This window comes from Cibotium barometz, chromosome 13 (assembly GCF_041138505.1).
Source record: "Cibotium barometz isolate CiBa-2024 chromosome 13, ASM4113850v1, whole genome shotgun sequence".
In the NCBI taxonomy this organism is placed as follows: domain Eukaryota; kingdom Viridiplantae; phylum Streptophyta; class Polypodiopsida; order Cyatheales; family Cibotiaceae; genus Cibotium; species Cibotium barometz.
In genome coordinates, this window is record NC_141058.1 from 27,674,180 (window position 1) to 27,699,293 (window position 25,114).

General features: G+C 38.6%; 1 protein-coding gene across 1 annotated transcript; it reads right to left on the reverse strand.

Moving 5' to 3' along the window:
- Nucleotides 1-22,435: 22,435 nt before the first annotated feature.
- On the reverse strand, nt 22,436-24,496 carry LOC147632554 (fe(II)/2-oxoglutarate-dependent dioxygenase 4-like). Its single transcript, XM_086806883.1, has 4 exons — nt 24,253-24,496; nt 23,872-24,104; nt 23,285-23,627; nt 22,436-22,823 (listed from the first exon to the last, which is right to left on the reverse strand). The coding sequence occupies exons 1-4, from the start codon at nt 24,364-24,366 to the stop codon at nt 22,545-22,547; spliced, it is 969 nt and encodes a 322-aa protein (XP_086663009.1). The 5' UTR covers nt 24,367-24,496; the 3' UTR covers nt 22,436-22,544.
- Between the last annotated feature and the right edge of the window lie 618 nt (nt 24,497-25,114).

The following is a 25,114-nucleotide window of genomic DNA, read 5'->3' on the forward strand; positions in this document are numbered from 1 at the left end:
ACTAAACCAATTTTTTGGTTGGGGGCCTCTACCATGAACAAAGAATCAAGCAATTTGTAAGGTAAATGGTGAATTTTGATCTTTTCTATTGTGTATGTAGAATAATGAATGTGAATGTGTATGTGAAATATTGTGTCGTCGATATGAGTGAATGGATGAGAATGAGTACACATATGAATGGAATGTGGAATAAGTAATGTGGGAGGACTGAGGAGGGATAATGTGGAAAGACAAGAGTTCGATATAGAAACTATATTTTGTGACCTGTTTGTAAATGACTGTTTTATGTCGAGAATGCTGGGGAAGCATTTTGACCGTATTGTAGATTAAGGTCATGGGGACCTAACTGATAAAGTTACAACTGTTGACGGAGAGTCAATGGAGGACGTCTCGTGTAGCAAGGTCGACCGAGGTCTTGACCGTATTGTGGATTAAGGTCATGGGGACCTAACTGATAAAGTTACAACTGTTGACGGAGAGTCAATGGAGGACGTCTCGTGTAGCAAGGTCGACCGAGGTCTTGACCAGCCTCGGTTCGATTTAAATGGTGAGCTTCCGGTACGGTGGATGAGGGACCAAGGAAGCGACCTATGAGTGAAGCGCTAGGTCACCTGCGAGGATCCTGGAGGGTGCTGACCATACGGTGCTCGGGCTCTGGGTCACCGAAGATACCCACACGTGCGTCGTGGAAGATATTGAAACAAGGAGTAAGAGTTGTTTTCTGAAACCGGGCATGGATCTGGTTGATTGACCTTGCTAGTCCTCAACGGATGAGTCCATGGCTCTCTTATATGGATCTGTTGATGGATCTTGCTGATCTTCAACAAGGATTCCATCTTGATTTTTATATGTAAAAATATTTTCGGGTACTATGAGCTAGGAACTATTGAAAAGGCCCCCGAGTGAACAGGTGGTGTGAGCGTTCTAGTTGCCAATGATGCCATAAGTACACGGACGAGAATGAATGATTGAAAATATAGATTCAACCAGAGATTTCAAGGGTTGTCATCAGTGACATAATGGTTTCATTAAAGGATTGTTTTAAAGTTAGTTGATGCTGAGAAAAAGGCAATTTCATATTGGGTGTAAGTGGTGTGACTAGTTTTATGTTTGCATGAACTTCCGGCTAGGGGGCCTGGGAACTCTTTTCCTTGGTACCTGGGACAAAACCTAACCAAATTCCTAATTGGATCCCATCACTACAGTGGTTGGGAGGTTGGCTAACCCATGGGATTGCTGGATTGATGGATCTGTAAATCGAGACTCAAATTCTATTATTACGATAGATAAAGTAAATTTCGGTTCGTAATTGTTCTATGGATAGGAATCAACGGCTGTGCCTCGTGATGGAAAAAAAAGCATTGATCCCAATGATCCAAGTGCAAGTTTCTTCCTTGATCTGACCGAGTATCTTTATAGGTGCAGTCGGATCAACTTGATCAGTAATGGTCTTGACTACATTAGAGTAAAGAGTTATCCTGGTGGAATCACCCGTGCTTTCTGGGCAAGAGAAGTTTTTTCGAGTTCAGTTTGGAAGAATCGATGAATTAGTCACCTGTCCGGATATCCGTGTGGTGGGCGAGGCCTCATGTGTGGGACCCTGCCCCGCGCAAGATGTGCTACTTTCGCTACTAGCACCCGAATCCGTTGCGCAGTGGGGACAGGGATCTCACAGTTTGGTATCAGAGCCATTTGGCTAATAAAGATCAACTTAGAAGCCAAATATGTCAAAAATTTATCAAGAAGCACAAAAAGGTTGTAATTGTGTGATATAATTCATTCAATTTAATATTCAAACTGAAATTTATAAATTAGTAATTGGGTCTTTAGATGGAAGTACCGCAATTGTATGGAACCCTGACTTGCTTGAGGCCTAGACATGATGGTATTTACCTTATAGTTCCAAGTATCATGACTACCCATATATACCAAGGGTATAAGTGCAGCTCTTTACTGGCAGTATATACGAGTAAATCTAAGACTTGAAATTATAAGCATTAATGCTATCCAGATGATGATTTCGAATGTGGTTGATATGATTTTTAATTATGTTTGAGAACTGATGAGTTAATTTGGATTCTGAATTGAAAAATGATGATCCCTGAAAATTGGTTGAAATGTAATAAGCTGAGCGAAACCACAATGAGGATGAATGGGACGAGTCCCTGTGATGATATTCATAACTAGAATGATGATAATGATTTCAGCAAATCACTATGAGATTAGTGGGTGCTGTCAAATTGCTACTGTTAACACTTGACATGGTAGATCAAGTTAAGGGATGCCAAATTGAGAACTTGCTTGACTGAAATTCCCGTGGAGGAATGTTCAGAAAGAAATTTTTTTGGTCTAATAATGGACCATTATCGTGTTAAAGATATGAATGATATGACCTAAATGAATTGTTATTTAATGATGAGTTCTATATAAGGGATATTTATCCCGATATTCTGTTGGGTTGACCAGAATATAAGGAACCCCAAAATAAATTGGATCTTAAGAAAAAGAGTTGTCCTCTACTTTGCGAGATGAGAACATCTCGCATTTTTTTTAAGTGGGGTAAAATGTAAGATTCCTCCCCCAGCTTTCGAGGTTTACAGGAGTAAGAACCTCCCTTTCTGATCTTATAATTATTCCCTCTCTAAAATAAAAGATTCTGTTTAAGAACGAAGACCCTTTCCCCAGATTACTTTCTCATGAGCCCCACCTGTTTTAAGGATTCAGAACGATGAGTTCAGAAGTGAGAACCGATGTTTTGGATGCCAAGTATTTGGTCATCAGTTAAAAGACTGCCCGACTCTCCTGCCATGTCAAGGGCACGGAGAAGTCAAGAACCCTAAATTCAGAGACCAATTCCTTCATACCAATCTAATCAGGGTCCGTCGTCTCACCCAAGCCAGGGTAACCCCAGAAGAACTCCAGCTCATCCATCTGCCTCTGTCCAGAATAACCTCAAAACTCCTTTCCAGAACTGGGGCAACTAAAGAGAAAGAATTTCGCCTCAGACTGCAACAACAGCCAGAGCAGTCGCAATTTTAGATGTATTAGAAGAGAAAAAAGGATAAATCTATGCTACAATTGAAAACCAAGGGCCTAACCGACAATTCTCAGTCATCCATACTCCAGCAGAGTATCAGGGTAAACCAAGTAATCGAAGATGTACTTCGGTCATACTGTGGGGCAGGGAACCCAAGAAGTGGCTAAGCTATCTGCACCTAGTCGAGTGCGCCTACAATGCTTCTTATCACAGAAGTAATGGGAATGAACCCTTTTAAAGCTCTATATGGACAAGATTGCTTAACTCCATTAACTAGGTCCGACCCATTGATTAGGATCGAGATGTCCAGACAAATGCTTGATGACATAGAGCAGCAGATGTAGGCAATTCATAAAGATATAAAAGCTGCCCAGGATCGACAGAAGCAGTATGCAGATAAGAAGAGGACAGTCAGAGAATTCAAAGAAGCAGATATGGTCTTCATTCGAGTACGGCCCAAAAGAAGTTCTTTATCTCTTGGGAAATATAAGAAGTTATCTCCCAGATATTGTGGGCTATATCTCATTTCAAAGAAAGTAGGTGACTTACCCTACGAGCTTCTTCTACCTCCTCATCTCAAAGTTCATAATGTCTTTCATGTAAGCCTTCTAAAGAATTGTGTGCCACGCTCAAATCATGGAAAGACGGTAAAACTTTAGTGGTAAGATACACCGTCGGCTTCTAGGTTACGCTAGTTCCTTCTTTTATATAAGTCGTAACTCTTACTTGTCGCTCGCAGTAATCTTACTTCCATCGATCTCCTTACTTTCTTAATCTCTTTTATGGCTTGGCAGCAGGACTTGGTTTTATCCATGATGATTTCTCACCTTCAAGACGCAAGCGAGTCTGTGAAGAAGGATTTTATAGAACTGTATAAGCGCTCACTTTTCCCTCACTTGGGAACTTCTGTAGCTCAGACCAAATGGCGGACCTATTGAGACATAACTAGGGTAACACCGTGGGGTCAGTATCACTTTCGTAACAATGTCTGCTTGGCTATGGTTATTGAAGCTTTGGGTTTGGGTCCCCGATACTATTGCATGATGAGATCAAGGCATGGTGGGTTTTCTGAGCGGGTCTTCTTACTTGCGTGTTTTCTTCCTCACCAGAAGATATGCCTTTATCCCATTTTCAGCTTGCCTCTTAGAGGTCCTTTTATTAGGTCACCTCATACCAATGAGGTAGGTGCTACAATAACCGGCCGAATTATTCCCATAGATGAGTTACCTTCTATAGTGCTGCTTGTGAGTGCTGCTTTTGTGACCATATGATGGACGGGCTTATTGAATTGTAAAAAGTTCTTCTATCTTTGCTGTATATATTCCAAGAGTAAATAAAGTTGAAATCTTTGTTCTTGTCTTGAGTCTTACTCTCTTTGAGACTTTTCTTGGTGGTTACTCTTAATTAAATTTTCTCTTAGTCTCATTTTCTTGCATCTTGCGGCGGCGGGATTACCCCCAATTTGCGAGATGAGGACATCTCGCGTTTTTCAAGTGGGAGAGAATGTAAGATTCCTCCCCAGCCTCTCAAGATGTCCAGCATCTTCCCCCTGTAATCAATCCCCTCTTCAGAAATATAAAAGATCTTGTCTCTGCCTGTTTTGGCATAGAGAGAGAAAATATTCTAGAGACATAATATTCAGATTTTGAATATTTTTAGATAGAAAAATTTCTCATATTATTAAAATAAGATCCCCTGAAGCAAAAGTTCAAAAAGATTTTCTGAAGGTGCATTAGAAATTAAGTATAATCGGTTCAAGAGACATTATCCTAGGGGTGAAGTTTTTTTCGAAATTTCAAATTAAGATTCCTATGGGCCAATAAGATCAATCCATGTGTGGGGAGGAGATAAATCCAATTTGTAAAAGAAATTATCCAAAAATGAGTAAATGCTCACATAAGATAAAGAGTTGACTATGTACAAGGTTTATTAGTAAGAAACTATGAGTAATATCAAAAATATGAGATATTTTGGGTATCCAAAAATGAGTAAATGCTCACATAAGATGAAGAGTTGACTATGTAGAAGGTTTATTAGTAAGAAACTATGAGTAATATCAAAAATATGAGATATTTTGGGTATCCACCAAAAATGAGTAAATGCAGAGTTGACTATGTACAAGGTTTATTAGTAAGAAACTATGAGTAATATCAAAAATATGAGATATTTTGGGTATAATGATTCTATTTTGACACATATGTAAGGAAGGGGAGTCCCTTCAATGAGGCACCTAATTCACATGCTTGAATGAGTTTTAAACTCAAAAATAATGTGATATTTTTATCTCTCCTCTCTCTTGAACCAAACCAAATCAAAATGGAACCAAACCAAATCAAAAAGGAACCAAACTAGGTCCAAATCTAGTCCAAATTCAACCAAACTGAAATCTAGAAAATTCTAGAAATCAGTTAGCTTTGGTTAGAGCCTCCCTCTCCTATAAATAGAACATGAGTCCTTTGAAAAAAAAATAGGAGAATTTTACTATACTAGAATTATGCTGAAATAATGCTAATTTTTACTATTCTCTAAAATTCTCTCCAAATTGAAGAAATTGGAGCTTCCCTCTTTCGTCAATCCCCATTGGTGGCTCCATCAACATACTAAACCAGTTGATTGGTTGGGGGCCTCTACCGTGAACAAAGAATCAAGCAATTTGTAAGGTAAATTTTGATCTTTTCTATAATTTCTCAAAGTTTCTCTCTTCTCAACCCCTCTCAAGCTTAAGAAGCTTAATTGGAATGGTTTTTGAATGCTATTGAAGTTAATTGATGAATGGTAGTAAAGAATTACATAAATTGATGAATGCTATTAAAGTTAATTGATGAATGATAGTAAAGAATTATATAAATTTTCATTTATGCTTAATTCTAATGGTTTTATGTAATTTCTCTCTCTCTCACTCATGAAATGGTCATACTCATGACCTATTCTTAATCCAAATGAAGCTTTTCATAAAGCTTTTACTTAATCCAAGATTAATCTATGCTTGAGACCAAATTAGAGGCTTTCCCTATGCTTTTAGTTTATGTATTTCATGAATATTGATGATTCAATCCATTATGGGTTAATGATCCAATTAGGGATCATTCTAATCATTTTTCTTAATGATAAGCTTTATCTTTTAAAATAATTGAGATTTATCAGTCATAGCAGCGGAGCTATGGCAAAAGTTTTGTAAAAATTACACATAAAATAATTTCATTCAAAGCATGAAGAGAGGACTTCCTACCATATTCTAGGAATTATCATCCTAGATTAATTGAAAGAATTTATTGTAATCATGGAGAAATTGATTTTTATGTTATGCATAATTGATGAATTAAGAAAAAGAGGATTTCTAGTAATTAAATTTTATGCTAAAAGAGTAATTCCTATCAATTCTATACTCTAAAAGTATCTTTTTTATGCATAGAAGATGCATATTGATTATTATATTTGATTTTCATGCATAGAGGTATGCATAAAAGATTATTATTTTAATATAAAAGTGTTACTTTTATCGTATTTTATTTTTATGCATAGAGGTATGCATAAAAGATTATTATTTTAATATAAAAGTGTTACTTTATTTGATTTTCATGCATAGAGGTATGCATAAAAGATTATTATTTTAATATAAAAGTGTTACTTTTATCGTATTTGATTTTCATGCATAGAGGTATGCATAAAAGATTATTATTTTAATATAAAAGTGTTACTTTTATCGTATTTGATTTTCATGCATAGAGGTATGCGTAAAAGATTATTATGTTAATATAAAAGTGTTACTTTTATCGTATTTGATTTTCATGCATAGAGGTATGCGTAAAAGATTATTATTTTAATATAAAAGTGTTACTTTTATCGTATTTGATTTTCATGCATAGAGGTATGCATAAAAGATTATTATTTTATTATAAAAGTGTTACTTTTATCATATTTGATTTTTATGCATAAATGGGTGCATAAAAGATATTTTTTTATACTAAAAGTGTGATTTTCATCATAAATGGATTTTATGCATAAATTAGATGCATAAGAGAAATTCTTTTATTCTAAAAGTGTAATTCCTACTAAATTGGATTTATGCATGGAAAGATGCATAAAGAATTTATTTTAATCCAAAAGTGTCATTCTCATTTAAAATGAATTTATGCATAGGAAGATGCATAAAAGATTGATTTTTATTTCGAAAGTGTTATTCTCCTTAAAATGGAATTTATGCATAAATAGATGCGTAAAGAAATCTTATATCAAATATAAGAACTCTCTTGTATTCTATAAATAGATATTAGGATGTGATAAGATGCGTATGGGAAGTGATAGGATGTGATAAGATGTGTATGAGATGTGATAGGATGTGATAAGAGGTGTATGAGATGTGATAGGATGTGCTAAGATGAGTTAGGATGTGATAAGATGTGTATGGGATGAGGTAAGAAGTGTATCTGATGGGATAAGATGTATATGGGTTGTGATAGGGCGAGAATGGATGTGATGTGGATGTATGAATGTAGATGTGGATGTGGATGTATGAATGTGGATGTGTATGTATGGATGTATGGAATGTGGATGTGTATGTATGAATGTGAATGTGAATGTGGATGTGGATGTATGGATGTATAGATGTAGATACGAATGTGGATGTATGTATGTGGATGTAGATGTATGAATGAGGATGTGAAAATGGATGTATGCATGTAGATGTGGATGTACAGATGTGAATGTGGATGTGGATGTGAATGTGGATGTACAGATGTGAATGTGGATGTGGATGTACAGATGTGAATGTGGATGTGGATGTGGATGTATGGATGTAGATACGGACGTGGACGTATGTATGTGGATGTGGATGTATGAATGAGGATGTGAAAATGGATGTATGCATGTAGATGTGGATGTATGGATGTGAATGTCGGTGTGGATGTGGATGTATAGATGTGGATATGGATGTGTATGTATGAATGTGGATGTGTATGTATGAATGTGGATATGGATGTGTATGTATGAATGTGGATATGAGATTGGATGTATGATGTGGATGTACGAACATGGATGTGTATGTAGAATAATGAATGTGAATGTGTATGTGAAATATTGTGTCGTCGATATGAGTGAATGGATGAGAATGAGTACACATATGAATGGAATGTGGAATAAGTAATGTGGACTGAGGAGGGATAATGTGGAAAGACGAGAGTTCGATATAGAAACTGTATTTTGTGACCTGTTTGTAAATGACTGTTTTATGTCGAGAATGCTGGGGAAGCATTTTGACCGTCTTGTGGATTAAGGTCATGGAGACCTAACTGATAAAGTTGCAACTGCTAGACGGAGAGTCAATGGAGGACGTCTCGCGTAGCAAGGTCGACCGAGGTCTTGACCAGCCTCGGTTCGATTTAAATGGTGAGCTTCCGGTACGGTGGATGAGGGACCAAGAAAGCGGCCTATGAGTGAAGCGCTAGGTCACCTGCGAGACGAAGGATCCTAGAGGGTGCTGACCATACGGTGCTCGGGCTCTGGGTCGCCAAAGATACCCACACGTGCGTCGTGGAAGATATTGGAACAAGGAGTAAGAGTTATTTTCTGAAACCGGGCATGGATCTGGTTGATTGACCTTGCTGGTCCTCAACGGATGAGTCCATGGCTCTCTTATATGGATCTGTTGATTGATCTTGCTGATCTTCAACAAGGATTCCATCTTGATTTTTATATGTGAAAATATTGTCGGGTACTATGAGCTAGGAACTATTGAAAAGGCCCTTGAGTGAACAGGTGGTGAGCGTTCTGGTTGCCAATGATGCCATAAGTACACCGATGAATGAATGATTGGAAATATGGATTCAACCAGAGATTTTGAGGGTTGTCATCAGTGACATAATGGTTTCATTAAAGGATTGTTTTAAAGTTAGTTGATGCTGAGAAAAAGGCAATTTCATATTGGGTGTGTAAGTGGTGTGACTAGTTTTATGTTTGCATGAACTTCCGGCAAGCGGGCTTGGGAACTCTTTTCCTTGGTACCCGGGACAAAACCTAACCAAATTCCTAATTGGATCCCATCACTACAGTGGTTGGGAGGTTGGCTAACCCATGGGTTTGGATGGGGTTAGGCTAGACTGATGGATCCGTAAATCGAGACTCAATTTCTATTATTACGATAGATAAAGTAAATTCCGGTTAATAATTAATCTATGGATAGGAATCAACGACCGTGCCTCTTGATGGGGAAAAAAGCATTGATCCCAATGATCCAAGTGCAAGTTTCTTCCTTGATCTGACCGAGTATCTTTATAGGTGCAGTCGGATCAGCTTGATCAGTTATGGTCTTGACTACGTTAGAGTAAAGAGTTATCCTGTTGGAATCGCTCGTGCTTTCCGGGCAAGAGAAGTTTTTCCGAGTTCGGTTTGGAAGAATCGAGGAATTAGTCACCTGTCCGGATATCCGTGGGCGAGGCCCCGTGTAACTATGGTTTGGTGTTCTAGATGAAACATGAGTGTTGCATGTTTCCTTGGCCGTAGACTTAGAGAAAATATGTGTTGTGTGTCTTACTTTCCTTGTCATAGTACTTAGGGAAGTTACAAGCGTAAATGACCATATGGTCTACATACAAACACTTGTTTATAACTTTTTAAAAACCATTTTTGTGGACAAAAACTCTTCTTTAAGGGAAAAGAAAAAAGGCTAACATTTGACCAACTAATAAGGCTCTTTATCAAGCATCTCTACAAACTATATGGCTTGCCCGTAGATATAGTGTTAGGTAGAGATAGAAAGTTTGATAATCATCTTTGAAGGAAAACCTTCAAAGGTTGAATATCACTCTAAGAGTGAGGCCAACCATCCGTAGATTGAAGGTAATAAAACTGAAAACCCAACGAGGTTCTAGAGCATATGCTTGTGCATAGATAAATAATCTAGTGGAGAGGAGTACTTCTCACCCCAAGAATCTGTTTTTTATTGTTCATAACTAGATTTACTCCATTTATGTTGTTTTATGGACTCTAATCTAGATCTCCTACGGTTGTAGAGATATGCAAGGAGAAGATCAACAAGTTGGTAGCGTAGCATGGTAGTGTAGTCTAGAAATATTTAGTAGCATAGTCTCAAAATGGCTGGTAGTGTAGTGTACAAACTTGAGCTCGTAAAGAGATCTCAAGTACATCTAAATGTTGTGCTAGTGGCATGAAAAAACTAGGGCACGTAGTTTTACTTGAAGTTTTTGTTTAGAGATTAAAACCTGAGGTTTACTATGTACATTTGTTAAGTGAAAGGATAAACTAGAAAAGGTCTCAAGTGAGAACAACTAAATATGCTTACCAACAATGTTTCCTAATTTGTTTTTGCAAACGAAAACTCTCTAGAAGGGGAGAGTAATATCACATAGCTTGTAATAACAGCATGCGTGAGTCACTTGTAGTAGCAGTGGTACAGAGCTCGACCAGACAGAGAGTTTGCAAGCCAGAGCATGTGCGGCGAGTCTGTCAGGCATAAGGGTCTTGGGTTAGAGGACCATTGGAGGTCGGGCTAGTGTGGGCAAGTAGACCACTATATAAGCCCATCAGTGGGACACTTATCCACATTCCTGTATGGTTAGGTGGTGACTAAGAGCTCGGAGTCCTCCTTGGCTATGGCAGCCTATGCAACGATGTAACATATCCTTAAAACGGGTGAAGTAGCTTTTTTGGATGGGAAAGCTCCATTGGAAATCACACAAGAGTCACAAATCTAAGAGAATAGAGGCGATGAAGAGGGCCTCAGCTCACATTGTCAATATGGCCTTGAAGTCTAAAATAATAAAAGTACAAGAACAAACATTTTGGAGAAAAGATTAGCATATGCAAACTAGAGGGGGGCCATACAATCAAACTATGACTTAATCATGAGAAACAACACTTGGGATCTTATGGAAAGTCCTCCAAAATGGAAGGTTACTGGCACCAAGCAGGTTTAGAAGGCCAAGTAAAATTCTAATGGTACATTGGATAAGTATAAGGAAAAGATCATGGGTGAAGGGTTTTTCTTGGTTGAAGGGTTAAACTTTTAGGAGACATTCACCCCCCACAGCTAGATTAACCACTACTCATACATACAATACTACTCTTGGCCACTACTCATACATACTATTCATACAATACTACCCTTGGCCACTTATGGGATATTGCAAATGTATGTGAAGCCGACATTTCTAAATGGTCATCTTCTCAAGGATGAGATTTATGTGATACAACTAACTTGGTTTGAGATATCCAATTTAGACAATAAGGTGTGTAGACATTGTATGGGTTGAAACATTTTGGCCCCTCGACCATGGTTTGGTGTTCTATATGAAACATGAGTGTTGCATGTTTCCTTGGTCGTCGTAGACTTAGAGAAAATATGTGTTGTGTGTCTTGCTTTCCTTGTCATAGTACTTAGGAAAATTACAAGCGTAAATGACCATATGGTCTACATACAAACATTTGTTTATAACTTTCTAAACCATTTTTGTGGAAAAAAACTCTTCTTGAAGGGAAAAACAAAAAGGCCAACATTTGACCAACTAATAAGACTCTTTATCAAGCATCTCTACAAACTATATGGCTTGCTCGTAGATATAGTGTTAGGTAGAGATAGAAAGTTTGATAATCATCTTTGAAGAAGACCTTCAAAGGTTAAATATCACTCTAAGCAAGAGTGAGGCCAACCATCCGTAGATTGAAGGTAATAAAACTAAAAACCCAACAAGGTTCTAGAGCATATGCTTGTGCTTGTGCATAGATGAATAATCTAGTGGAGAGGAGTATTTCTCACCCCAAGAATCTATTTTTTATTATTCATAACTAGATTTACTCCATTTACGTTATTTTATGGACTCTAATCTAGATCTTCTCTACGGTTGTAGAGATATGCAAGGAGAAGAGTCAACAAGTTGGTAGCATAGCATGGTAGTGTAGTCTAGAAGCCCGTGGGAGGTCGAGCTAGTGTGGGTAGGTAGACCATTATATAAGGCCATCAGTGTGGACACTTATACACATTCCTCTATGGTTAGGTGTGGTGACTAAGAGCTTGGAGCCCTCCTTGGCTATGGTAGCCTATGCAACGATGTAACATATCCTTAAAATGGGTGAAGTAGCTTTTGGATGGGAAAGCTCCATTGGCAATCACACAAGAGTCAATAGATATTAGCAAATCTAAGAGAATAGAGGCGACGAAGAGGGCCTAGGCTCACATTGTCAATATGGCCTTGAAGTCTAAGATAATAAAAGTATAAGAACAAACATCTTGGAGAAAAGATTAGCATATGCAAACTAGAGGGGGGCCATACAATCAAACTATGACTTAATCATGAGAAACAACACTTGGGATCTTATGGAAAGTCCTCCAAAATGGAAGGTTACTGGCACCAAGCAGGTTTAGAAGGCCAAGTAAAATTCTAATGGTACATTGGATAAGTATAAGGAAAAGATCATGGGTGAAGGGTTTTTCTTGGTTGAAGGGTTCAACTTTTAGGAGACATTCACCCCCCACAGCCAGATTAACCACTACTCATACATACAATACTACTCTTGGCCACTACTCATACATACTATTCATACAATACTACCCTTGGCCACTTATGGGATATTTCAAATGTATGTGAAGCCGACATTTCTAAACGGTCATCTTCTCAAGGCTGAGATTTATGTGATACAACTAACTTGGTTTGAGATATCCAATTTAGACAATAAGGCGTGTAGACATTGTATGGGTTGAAACATTTTGGCCCCAAACCATGGTTTGGTGTTCTAGATGAAACATGAGTGTTGCATGTTTCCTTGGTCGTCGTAGACTTAGAGAAAATATGTGTTGTGTGTCTTGCTTTCCTTGTCATAGTACTTAGGAAAATTACAAGCGTAAATGACCATATGGTCTACATACAAACACTTGTTTATAACTTTCTAAACCATTTTTGTGGACAAAAACTCTTCTTGAAGGGAAAAACAAAAAGGCCAACATTTGACCAACTAATAAGACTCTTTATCAAGCATCTCTACAAACTATATGGCTTGCTCGTAGATATAGTGTTAGGTAGAGATGAAAAGTTTGATAATCATCTTTGAAGAAAACCTTCAAAGGTTAAATATCACTCTAAGCAAGAGTGAGGCCAACCATCCGTAGATTGAAGGTAATAAAACTGAAAACCCAACAAGGTTCTAGAGCATATGCTTGTGCATAGATGAATAATCTAGTGGAGAGGAGTACTTCTCACCCCAAGAATCTGTTTTTTATTATTCATAACTAGATTTACTCCATTTACATTATTTTATGGACTCTAATCTAGATCTTCTCTACGGTTGTAGAGATATGCAAGGAGAAGAGTCAACAAGTTGGTAGCATAGCATGGTAGTGTAGTCTAGAAGCCTGTGGGAGGTCGGGCTAGTGTGGGTAGGTAGACCATTATATAAGCCCATCAGTGTGGACACTTATACACATTCCTCTATGGTTAGGTGTGCTGACTAAGAGCTCAGAGCCCTCCTTGGCTATGGTAGCCTATGCAACGATGTAACATATCCTTAAAATGGGTGAAGTAGCTTTTGGATGGGAAAGCTCCATTGGCAATCACACAAGAGTCAATAGATATTAGCAAATCTAAGAGAATAGAGGCGACGAAGAGGGCCTAGGCTCACATTGTCAATATGGCCTTGAAGTCTAAGATAATAAAAGTACAAGAACAAACATCTTGGAGAAAAGATTAGCATATGCAAACTAGAGGGGGGCCATACAATCAAACTATGACTTAATCATGAGAAACAACACTTGGGATCTTATGGAAAGTCCTCCAAAATGGAAGGTTACTGGCACCAAGCAGGTTTAGAAGGCCAAGTAAAATTCTAATGGTACATTGGATAAGTATAAGGAAAAGATCATGGGTGAAGGGTTTTTCTTGGTTGAAGGGTTCAACTTTTAGGAGACATTCACCCCCCACAGCCAGATTAACCACTACTCATACATACAATACTACTCTTGGCCACTACTCATACATACTATTCATACAATACTACCCTTGGCCACTTATGGGATATTTCAAATGTATGTGAAGCCGACATTTCTAAACGGTCATCTTCTCAAGGCTGAGATTTATGTGATACAACTAACTTGGTTTGAGATATCCAATTTAGACAATAAGGCGTGTAGACATTGTATGGGTTGAAACATTTTGGCCCCAAACCATGGTTTGGTGTTCTAGATGAAACATGAGTGTTGCATGTTTCCTTGGTCGTCGTAGACTTAGAGAAAATATGTGTTGTGTGTCTTGCTTTCCTTGTCATAGTACTTAGGAAAATTACAAGCGTAAATGACCATATGGTCTACATACAAACACTTGTTTATAACTTTCTAAACCATTTTTGTGGACAAAAACTCTTCTTGAAGGGAAAAACAAAAAGGCCAACATTTGACCAACTAATAAGACTCTTTATCAAGCATCTCTACAAACTATATGGCTTGCTCGTAGATATAGTGTTAGGTAGAGATGAAAAGTTTGATAATCATCTTTGAAGAAAACCTTCAAAGGTTAAATATCACTCTAAGCAACAAGAGTGAGGCCAACCATTCGTAGATTGAAGGTAATAAAACTGAAAACCCAACAAGGTTCTAGAGCATATGCTTGTGCATAGATGAATAATCTAGTGGAGAGGAGTACTTCTCACCCCAAGAATCTGTTTTTTATTATTCATAACTAGATTTACTCCATTTACATTATTTTATGGACTCTAATCTAGATCTTCTCTACGGTTGTAGAGATATGCAAGGAGAAGAGTCAACAAGTTGGTAGCATAGCATGGTAGTGTAGTCTAGAAGCCCGTGGGAGGTCGGGCTAGTGTGGGTAGGTAGACCATTATATAAGCCCATCAGTGTGGACACTTATACACATTCCTCTATGGTTAGGTGTGGTGACTAAGAGCTCAGAGCCCTCCTTGGCTATGGTAGCCTATGCAACGATGTAACATATCCTTAAAATGGGTGAAGTAGCTTTTGGATGGGAAAGCTCCATTGGCAATCACACAAGAGTCAATAGATATTAGCAAATCTAAGAGAATAGAGGTGAGGAAGAGGGCCTCAGCTCACATTGTCAATATGGCGTTGAAGTCTAAGATAATAAAAGTACAAGAACAAACATTTTGGAGAAAAGATTAGCATATGCAAACTAGAGGGGGGCCATACAATCAAACTATGACTTAATCATGAGAAACAACACTTGGGATCTTATGGAAAGTCCTCCAAAATGGAAGGTTACTGGCACCAAGCAGGTTTAGAAGGCCAAGTAAAATTCTAATGGTACATTGGATAAGTATAAGGAAAAGATCATGGGTGAAGGGTTTTTCTTGGTTGAAGGGTTCAACTTTTAGGAGACATTCACCCCCCACAGCTAGATTAACCACTACTCATACATACAATACTACTCTTGGCCACTACTCATACATACTATTCATACAATACTACCCTTGGCCACTTATGGGATATTTCAAATGTATGTGAAGCCGACATTTCTAAACGGTCATCTTCTCAAGGCTGAGATTTATGTGATACAACTAACTTGGTTTGAGATATCCAATTTAGACCATAAGGCGTGTAGACATTGTATGGGTTGAAACATTTTGGCCCCTCGACCATGGTTTGGTGTTCTAGATGAAACATGAGTGTTGCATGTTTCCTTGGTCATCGTAGACTTAGAGAAAATATGTGTTGTGTGTCTTGCTTTCCTTGTCATAGTACTTAGGAAAATTACAAGCGTAAATGACCATATGGTCTACATACAAACACTTGTTTATAACTTTCTAAACCATTTTTGTGGACAAAAACTCTTCTTGAAGGGAAAAACAAAAAGGCCAACATTTGACCAACTAATAAGACTCTTTATCAAGCATCTCTACAAACTATATGGCTTGCTCATAGATATAGTGTTAGGTAGAGATAAAAAGTTTGATAATCATCTTTGAAGAAAACCTTCAAAGGTTAAATATCACTCTAAGCAAGAGTGAGGCCAACCATCCGTAGATTGAAGGTAATAAAACTGAAAACCCAACAAGGTTCTAGAGCATATGCTTGTGCTTGTGCATAGATGAATAATCTAGTGGAGAGGAGTACTTCTCACCCCAAGAATCTATTTTTTATTATTCATAACTAGATTTACTCCATTTGCGTTATTTTATGGACTCTAATCTAGATCTTCTCTACGGTTGTAGAGATATGCAAGGAGAAGAGTCAACAAGTTGGTAGCATAGCATGGTAGTGTAGTCTAGAAGCCCGTGGGAGGTTGGTCTAGTGTGGGTAGGTAGACCATTCATATAAGCCCATTAGTGTGTTGGCACATACACATTTCTCTATGGTTAGGTGTGGTGACTAAGAGCTCGGAGCCCTCCTTGGCTATGGTAGCCTATGCAACGATGTAACATATCCTTAAAATGGGTGAAGTAGCTTTTGGATGGGAAAGCTCCATTGGCAATCACACAAGAGTCAATAGATATTAGCAAATCTAAGAGAATAGAGGCAACAAAGAGGGCCTTAGCTCACATTGTCAATATGGCCTTGAAGTCTAAGATAATAAAAGTACAAGAGCAAACATATTAGAGAAAAGATTAGCATATGCAAACTAGAGGGGGGGCATACAATCAAACTATGACTTAATCATGAGAAACAACACTTGGGATCTTATGGAAAGTCCTCCAAAATGGAAGGTTACTGGCACCAAGCAGTAGGTTTAGAAGGCCAAGTAAAATTCTAATGGTACATTGGATAAGTATAAGGAAAAGCTCATGGGTGAAGGGTTTTTCTTGGTTGATCAACTTTTAGGAGACGTTCACCCCCCATAGCTAGATTAACCACTACTCATACACCCTATTCATACAATACTACCCTTGGCCACTTATGGGATATTGCAAATGTATTTGAAGCCGACATTTCTAAATGGTCATCTCAAGGCTGAGATTTATGTGATACAACTAACTTGGTTTGAGATATCCAATTTAGACAATAAGGTGTGTAGACATTGTATGGGTTGAAACATTTTGGCCCCTCGACCATGGTAATAGTAAATAGATGCTTTATTTGTAAGTATTAATCTTTTTAAAAGCCCATCAAATATAAATTTGTATATTTTCTTAGAGTAAGGAAGATACCTCATCATTGTCTTATATGTGGACGATCTCATTTATGACAAAAAATCATGAAGAGAAGATCTAAACATAGGACATGTTGAGTTCAGAGTTTAAAATGGCAGATCTTGAGCTTATGCATTTTTGTTTGGGGATTGAGGTGTAGCAAGAATTAGATGGAATCTTTTCTCCTGCAAAAGTTTGCAGGAGAAATTTTGAAGGCATTGGATGTTGATGCGAAGCTTAATTCTATGGAAGATGTTTCTAGAGTTGTGGATATGAAGGAATACAAGAGGTTGAGTATAGAAGGTTGGTGGAGAGTTTGATCTTTTTATGCAATACATGGCATGACATCTGCCTTGCTATAGTTGGTGTCCTTAGCACGTTCTCAAATTAGCCTTGAGAGAAGCTGGGAAGGTAGGGATGTGGGTATTACATCAAAGGTATCACTAAATATGGAATCTCTTACACATTGGGCAATACCTTGACTTGATTTTGTGATTTTAGATTAGGCAAGAGATTGTGGTAGAGTAAAAAATATATTTTAATTACTATTTTCTTATTGGCTTTGGAATTACATCCTCGACTAACAAGAAAAGAAACCTCCTACAATGATAATTTCTTATAGACGCGCAACATGCTTTGCTTCATGTAAAGCAATCTAGTTGAGAAAGATTTTAGGAGACATGGGCATTGCTTAAAAGGGAGTGACAATGTTGATGTGCAACAATTAGAGTTGCATGCCAAGAACCCGGTTTTTCATGCTCGTATGAAGCAAATCGAGATACAATACACAATATAGTTTTGTGTGCATGATCTACTCATGGATGGAGAGGTGAAGCTTGTCTACTACCTAATGACAAAGAAACAACAGAGAATTGTGTAGATATTTTCATAAAGGCTCTTCAAAGAGGAGTGCCATCTTTATCAATTCGGTGTTGGACCGAAGAGGTAGATTACCTATTACTGCAGGTGGACATTAAGAGGGGTTGTTGGAAATCATTTGCTCAATTCTCCACCTTATGGGTGATGGATATGCTCTATTTTATAAGGTCCCTTATATGAGGAGCAGCTGCTTTTGAGCACTTGGGCACCCGACAATTCCCAATTTAGACATTCGATGGTGGCCACATGACCAAATGCATGCTTATGCGAGCTAAGTGAATGTATTAGTGATTAAGTGCAAAACGAGAACACAATGTTCTTTAGAAGACTCATTTGAGGGTCCAAATGGTCTCAAATAGTCATGGGGGGTGCACAATGTTGTAGCTAACTAAAATATCTCTTAACATGGTTCCAATAAGATGATATGGCCCGTTGGTCATTTTGGACCAAGTTGTGGGTCGTAAGTTGGTTGTGATGTGGTCAAATCAACATCCATTCCTACCTTGGGTACTATATATAGACTATATATACCTAGATGAATCTAGGAACATGCCCAAATCCACCTTTTACGAACGTGCATGTTCTATACTCATGGCAGTCAACCCACAAGACTATATAACTATCAACTCCATCATGCATAGTATGGACTAGATACTGTGACATCCCCACTAACGTCATCAATGCCCCCAATAGTGGGTGTAGAACTTGAAAGAAAGTGAAGCAAATATAAAACATAGATGCAAGCCCATGCACAAGACCTGTAAATGCTGGAGATTGATGTTTATTACTAAAATTTGAGTACGAGGGAAGCCAGTAGGTGCTGTATAATGATGAGAAGTAGTAGCATCTACTAATAACCTCAATTGAATGTTGAAAAATGAGATGATATGAGGGAAAAGGGAGCCAGCCCTTTTATAGTCCCTCAGTATGCTGGTCGGCCAATTGTAGAGCAGGCCGACAGCAAGGCTATAGTAAAAAATGCTATAAAATGCCTTAAAAATACCAAAAAATGGTAGAAAAAATGTTGAAAAATCTATGCTAAGATATGCCAATGCAGGGCTTTAATTGGAGCCAGATACAAGCATGAATATGCATGGGAAAGTCCATCTGGGGATGAAATAATTTCCAACACCTCCTCTTTAGTGCCAGATGGGTGGACCAACTCCGGCACGCTACAAAAAATCCTCCAAAGAGTGTGAAGGAACAACTTCCTCATAAAAGGCACAAAGCTCATGAAGATATGGTACATCTGAATACAGAGAAGTTCTCCAGAAGAAGCCACAAGAAGATTGAGAAGATATTGAAGACAAAACACCAGGATCAATCTGGAGAGAGAAGCCCTCAGGAGATGGAACCATAGATGGCTCCGAAAAATATTGTACCTCCTTTGCATCTGCACAACAAGTATCAGGACTAAAATAGAATCCTCCTCTGAAGAAGAAGGTAATGAAACAACCACTGGAACAAACTGATCATCAGTGATAGCTGAATTTGCTAGGTTCAAAGTAGGAATAGGCTCCAAGATAGTGGAAGATGCCTCCCTTGAAACATAAGAAGGAGAAGTAACTGCCAGGAGAGAAGCCACCAAAGTAGGAAGCTCAAAAATATGTGAGGATATCTCAACAAAATCATCCACCTGCTCTGTAGAAGAACGATTATCCTCCTTTGAAAGAGAGAAGAGAAAATCTGCAATAATAGCATCAGCATGTAACAGCACAAGGGAAGGAAGATACTCATCCAAAGGGATTAGAGGAACTGATAAGGTCTCTGCTGTCAGAAACTCCTGTAATCCTCTAAGGCACTGACTTCTAAATCAGAAGTCTCCTTTGTGATCACCAGGATGGACTCATCTTGCTCCTGTGAAAATGAAAGAACAAGGGGATCATAGATAGCAAGAAAAACCATCTTAGCATGAAACTTCATACTCTCCTCTATCGTTGGTGAAGTATCTGAGCCATCTGTCATGGGTGAAGTGTCTGAGCCATTGGAGGAGGACTCCTGCTTTGCTTTAGCTTTGCGGGAAGCAGCCTATCGGGCAAAATATTTGGCCTCTGAATGACCAAGTCGGTCATAAAACTCACAAGATTCCTTCATCTTGAAACCCTTGATGCTAGTAGAATTGTCAGAATCGTCCTCCTCAGAAGATGACTTTGTGGTGACTCTGCTTTTTGTTGTTGGAGTTCCCTTTTCCACCTTTGCCTTTGCCCTTGCCCTTCGTAGAGGCAGTAAAAGCAGACTCCGACTTACCTTTTCCCGCGAAGCATGCACTTGTCATGGAGATAACTCACGACTTCCTCAAAAGTGGGGAGAGAATCACGGAAATAAATATTATCCGTGAAAGAATCAAAGGAAGCAAGTAACTTACCAAGAAGTTTATGGATGGGATTGTCGATGGTACTCTCGAACTCCTCAAGTTACAGCTTGATATACGGGAAAACTCTCCAATCTTCTCAATTAGGTTATCTGACTCAGTGATGGTAAGCTTCTCCAAATCTAACTCCAATTTGGCAATCTTCACTATCGAAACTCTCCCATACCTCCTCTGGATCTTTGCCCATATCTGATGAGCATTACTCCGAGAGGAGACAAATTCTGCCTGTATGGATGGAATCATGCAATGGATGATGATAAGATGAGCCCGAGCATCCAATATGCTTCTCAAAGCAGGGTCCACCAATTGAGGTGTGGAGATAGCCATCCACACACTGGCTCCTTCTAGCAGCAACAACTGCCAACAACTGAGTGTAGAAAGACCAAGTATGATAGTTGGTTGCGAAAAGCTTCATGGAGTCACTGACTTGGTGAGGATTGTAGGATGGTATGTGGGTAGGGGTGGGAGCAAGACCTGAATGAGAGAAACTCAGAGAGGAAAGATTGGGAATAGGGACTGCTTGTAGAGCGGCGGGAGCAAGGGATCCCGGCTATGATGGTGCTGGAGAATCAACAGGAGAAGGAGAAGCAATAGAGAAATCTCAAGAAGCCATGTCCTCTGAAAAGAACCTTCTCTAAAGAAAGGGGCTGAAAAAAAATCAGCAAGTTCTCCTCTCAGGCTGTGCACAGCAAGAAGAAAGGGAGGGAGGGTGGGAAACTGAAAGGAGAGGAAGAAAATATCTCCAAGATGTAGTTCCCTATCCACAACACCTAGAAGAGGGCTTCAACAATCAGAAAAATCAGTAAATCTTTGCTAAAAATTCAAAAATACAATAGTCCCAAGTGTTAGATGAAGAAAAAGCAGCACTCTTGAGGAACCCTCTGCTCCCGAAAGAATACACAGCACCTTCTATGCTGAAATCTAGAGAAAACGCAACAAACTGTTGAAGCCTCTTCTCCAAAACAGAAAACTGCTTTCTTCTGCTCATCATCACAGGTCAATGTTTTTCTCCATACCATGAAAGAAAGTGAAGCAAATATAAAACACAAATGTAGGCCTAGATAGAAGACTTGTAAATGCTGATGTTTATTGCTGAAATCTGAGCGCACGAGGAAAGTAGTAGCAGCAGCTATACAATGATGAGAAGCCATAGCAGCTGCTATGACCTCAATTGAATGCTGAAAAATGAGGTGATATGAGGGAAAAGGGAGCCAACCCTTTTATAGTACCTCAGTATGCTTGTCGACCAGCTGTAGTAGTAGGCTGATAGCAAGGTAAAAAAATGCTATAAAATGCCTAAAAATACAAAAAATGGTAGAAAAAATGTTGAAAAATCTCTGCTAAGATATGCCAATGCAAGGCTTCATATGGAGCCAAATACAAGCATGAATATAAATTCCATCTGGGGATGAAATAATTTCCAACAGAACTTTGTAACAAGATATGCTCTCACACACACACTCTACACACACACACACACACACACACACACACACACAAGAGCATACATTCACACAAAGCTCTTCATATTTCAGAGTTTCTATCAAACCTCTGGAGATGCAGGGAAGCCTTATCCATAATGAAGTTTAGCACTAAGGGAAGTAGCAAATAGCATAACAATGAGCTGACCTACCATAATTTGTAATCAAAGTTTGAAAATAGTAATATTTCTTATTATCCACTTCTTTTTGCAACTCAATGCTTTGTATTTTGAAGATCCTCCTTCCTTTGCTACCATATTTTCTTACACAATGTAGATAATGTAAACATATTAACTTATATAGAGGGGACGAATGTCTCTTTAGAAGTTGTAGCCATTTTTTGAAGGTAACATGTGTAATGTATGTATGATTTATTGGCACTATTTTTTTAAATTATATATATATATATATATATATTTAAGACTAAAACTTATCCATTTTTATTTAGTTTTTTTCACAGTTTATATTTACACTAAAAAGTATATTATTTTATGTATAATTTATCTATAGCCCCTAAGAAACTTCTTTGTATCTACTTGCAATACAAAAATAGAAAATATTTCAATGTACACTAAATAATTATTTTCATTAATGAGATATTGTTTCATTCTAGGAAACAAATAAATGCTCCATATAAGTCCAAAGAAAAATGAACATAACTAATAAATCAAGATAATTATTGTTCCATGTCATTCATTGACCTCTCCATAATAGCCTTGGCGAATTCAAGGCCTTTCTTATGGTTCGGTAGACTTGTATCGAAGTAGCGCATCATGTACTCTTTGAAAGTGGCTCCTTGGTACACGCATGGGTAATCATGGTTAATGAGCTCAGGAATAGGAGCAATAAATTCTTCCTCTGGAGGTCCAAATGTAAAGGGAAGAGAGATCCGTAACTTGTTTGGATTAGCTATGACACGATGGGGAGAGGATCTATACCGTCCATTTGTCAAGATCTGCAGAGCAGCAAGGTGACACCTGTAAGACCTTTTAATTATCATTTTCTTTTTTGTATTTAGGGAAGGTACATTTCTTTATAGCCACTCCTTGGGTGGGATATAAAGAAGGTTGAGAGGAAGTTCATTTCTTTATATCCCACTCCTTTGGAAGAAGGGAGGGATTAGTGTAATATATTATATTATATAAATATCTCACACCTTACGTGAGGTTCGTTTCTTTTTAATCCAATTGTTGGGTGGGGAGGGGGGTGGGGGAGGTGTGGTTGTTGGCAAAGGGAAGGGGAAGGGAGTATTAATCCCATGCGCCTGTTGTTTGGCGAAGAGGAGGGGGAGTATTGATCTCATGCGCCTAGCACTCCTTGCTCCCAATATCTTTTAGCTACCGAATATATCGTATATATATATATATATATATCCTAAGAGAGGTGGTTATAACATAGGTTGAAGATGTCACAAACCTCCATTTGATCCGCCAAGAGAACCACAAAAACGTTGGGTCGATACTTGAGTTCAACCCATTCACCAGATGGGGATTGCACTTGTAAGCCGCCAACCTCATCTTGTAAGAGGCAGGTAAGAGTGCCCACGTCTGTGTGCTCTTTGAAGCCGATAGTAGCAGCATTGGGGTCCAAGCACGGAGGGTAAAAGTTGAGGGTGAGGACTACTCTCTCAATTGTGGGAAGCCTTTTTTTGCTTTTGTGGTTATCCATGCTTTCCTTCCCAATAAGACTCTCGAACATAGCATCGTACAAATCATTGCCAAGCTTTTGTACATCATGCCCAAAGTTGAGAAGGCTTTCCCTACACACATAACCATCCAAACAAGACCCACATTGGTCATACATTTCCTTATTCAAAGATCCGCAGAAAAGAATGCTTTCATAGCAAGTGAGCTCTATGTTTTGTGCAATGAAACTTGATATAGTTCTTCAAATTATAGCATGTTGAACTTTGGAAGAGACTATGTATGGTTCATCTAGTGCAAACACCCATGGACCTTATTAAACAGAAGTAATCCTCAATTAATGACAGTTCAAGGCACTACCCAAAGATTTCACGGGCGTCTTGGAAGCCGTCGCAGATGCCCGGGCGGCGGCGCACCATCAGGATTTCCAGCCAGTTGGTGGCCTCTGTGAGCTCGTTGCTCATGAAGTTCATGCCATCGTCCCGCCTCGCCGTTGTGAAAGCCCGCTTGGCCTCGGCCGGCTGCTCGTAGAACTTCCGAGCGGCCACCCACATGCCCTCGATCACGCGATCGGGCACCCCGTGATGCACCACCTGCTCACATTATATTATCACACGACGACGATACTGACTGATTAATAAATCAATCAAGCGAATACCTCCCTCCGTCTCAACAAAATAATATGCTGCTTGACATAAATAAGGAGGAGGTAGTGTGTGTGTGTGTGTGTGTGTGTTATACCTGGAAGCAGCCCCACTCCTCGCACGCACGGGAAAGCTCCTGCAGCACAGCGCTGCGCCCGTCGCCTAACAAGCCCTGGATGTCGATGGTGGGAGGAACTTCGCGAGCCGCCATGTCGATGTCGGTAGTGTGCTCTCTCTAATAATAATAATAATAATAATAATAATAATAATAATAATAGTAGTAGTTAGGATTTTCCCTTAGTGTAAAGGAAAAAAAACACACAGCACAGCACGAGATAAAAGGAGAAGTTATGATGGGTGTGTTCTCTAATAGCCGCACAGCACAGCAGGACAAGTTATGATGGGGGTGCTCTTTAATAATTAGGATTGTTTGAAGAGGAGAAAAACGTTTCCTCTTCAATAAAGAGGAAAAGAAGGGTTCCAAAAACATTTCTTTCTTGTACTTGTAACCATTAATATTTTTTGAAGAGAGGAGAAAAACGTTTCCTTTAAGAACCAAGGATTGCATCCTTGAACCTTCACACATTCTTAACCCTTATAAAATAATAGCACGAGATAAAAAGGACAAGTTATGGGTGTGTTCTCTAATAGCCACACAGCACGAGATAAAAAGGACAAGTTATGGGTGTGTTCTCTAATAGCCACACAGCATAGCAGGACAAGTTATGATGGGGGTGCTCTCTAATAATTAGGATTTTTTGAAGAGGAGAAAAACGTTTCCTCTTCAATAAAGAGGAAAAGAAGGGTTCCAAAAACATTTCTTTCTTGTACTTGTAACCATTAATATTTTTTGAAGAGAGGAGAAAAACGTTTCCTTAAGAACCAAGGATTGCATCCTTGAACAACTTTTCCCTTACTGTAAGGTTTCAAACCTTGTTCACATACTCTTATACTTGAGC

Coding starts and splice junctions, on each gene's coding strand:
- LOC147632554 (XM_086806883.1), bottom strand. CDS start 24,366: ATGGCGGCTCGCGAAGTTCCTCCCACCATCGACATCCAGGGCTTGTTA. Junction 24,105..24,252: donor AGGAGTGGGGCTGCTTCCAG/GTATAACACACA, acceptor TAATGTGAGCAG/GTGGTGCATCACGGGGTGCC. Junction 23,628..23,871: donor GACGCCCGTGAAATCTTTGG/GTAGTGCCTTGA, acceptor TTATGTGTGTAG/GGAAAGCCTTCTCAACTTTG.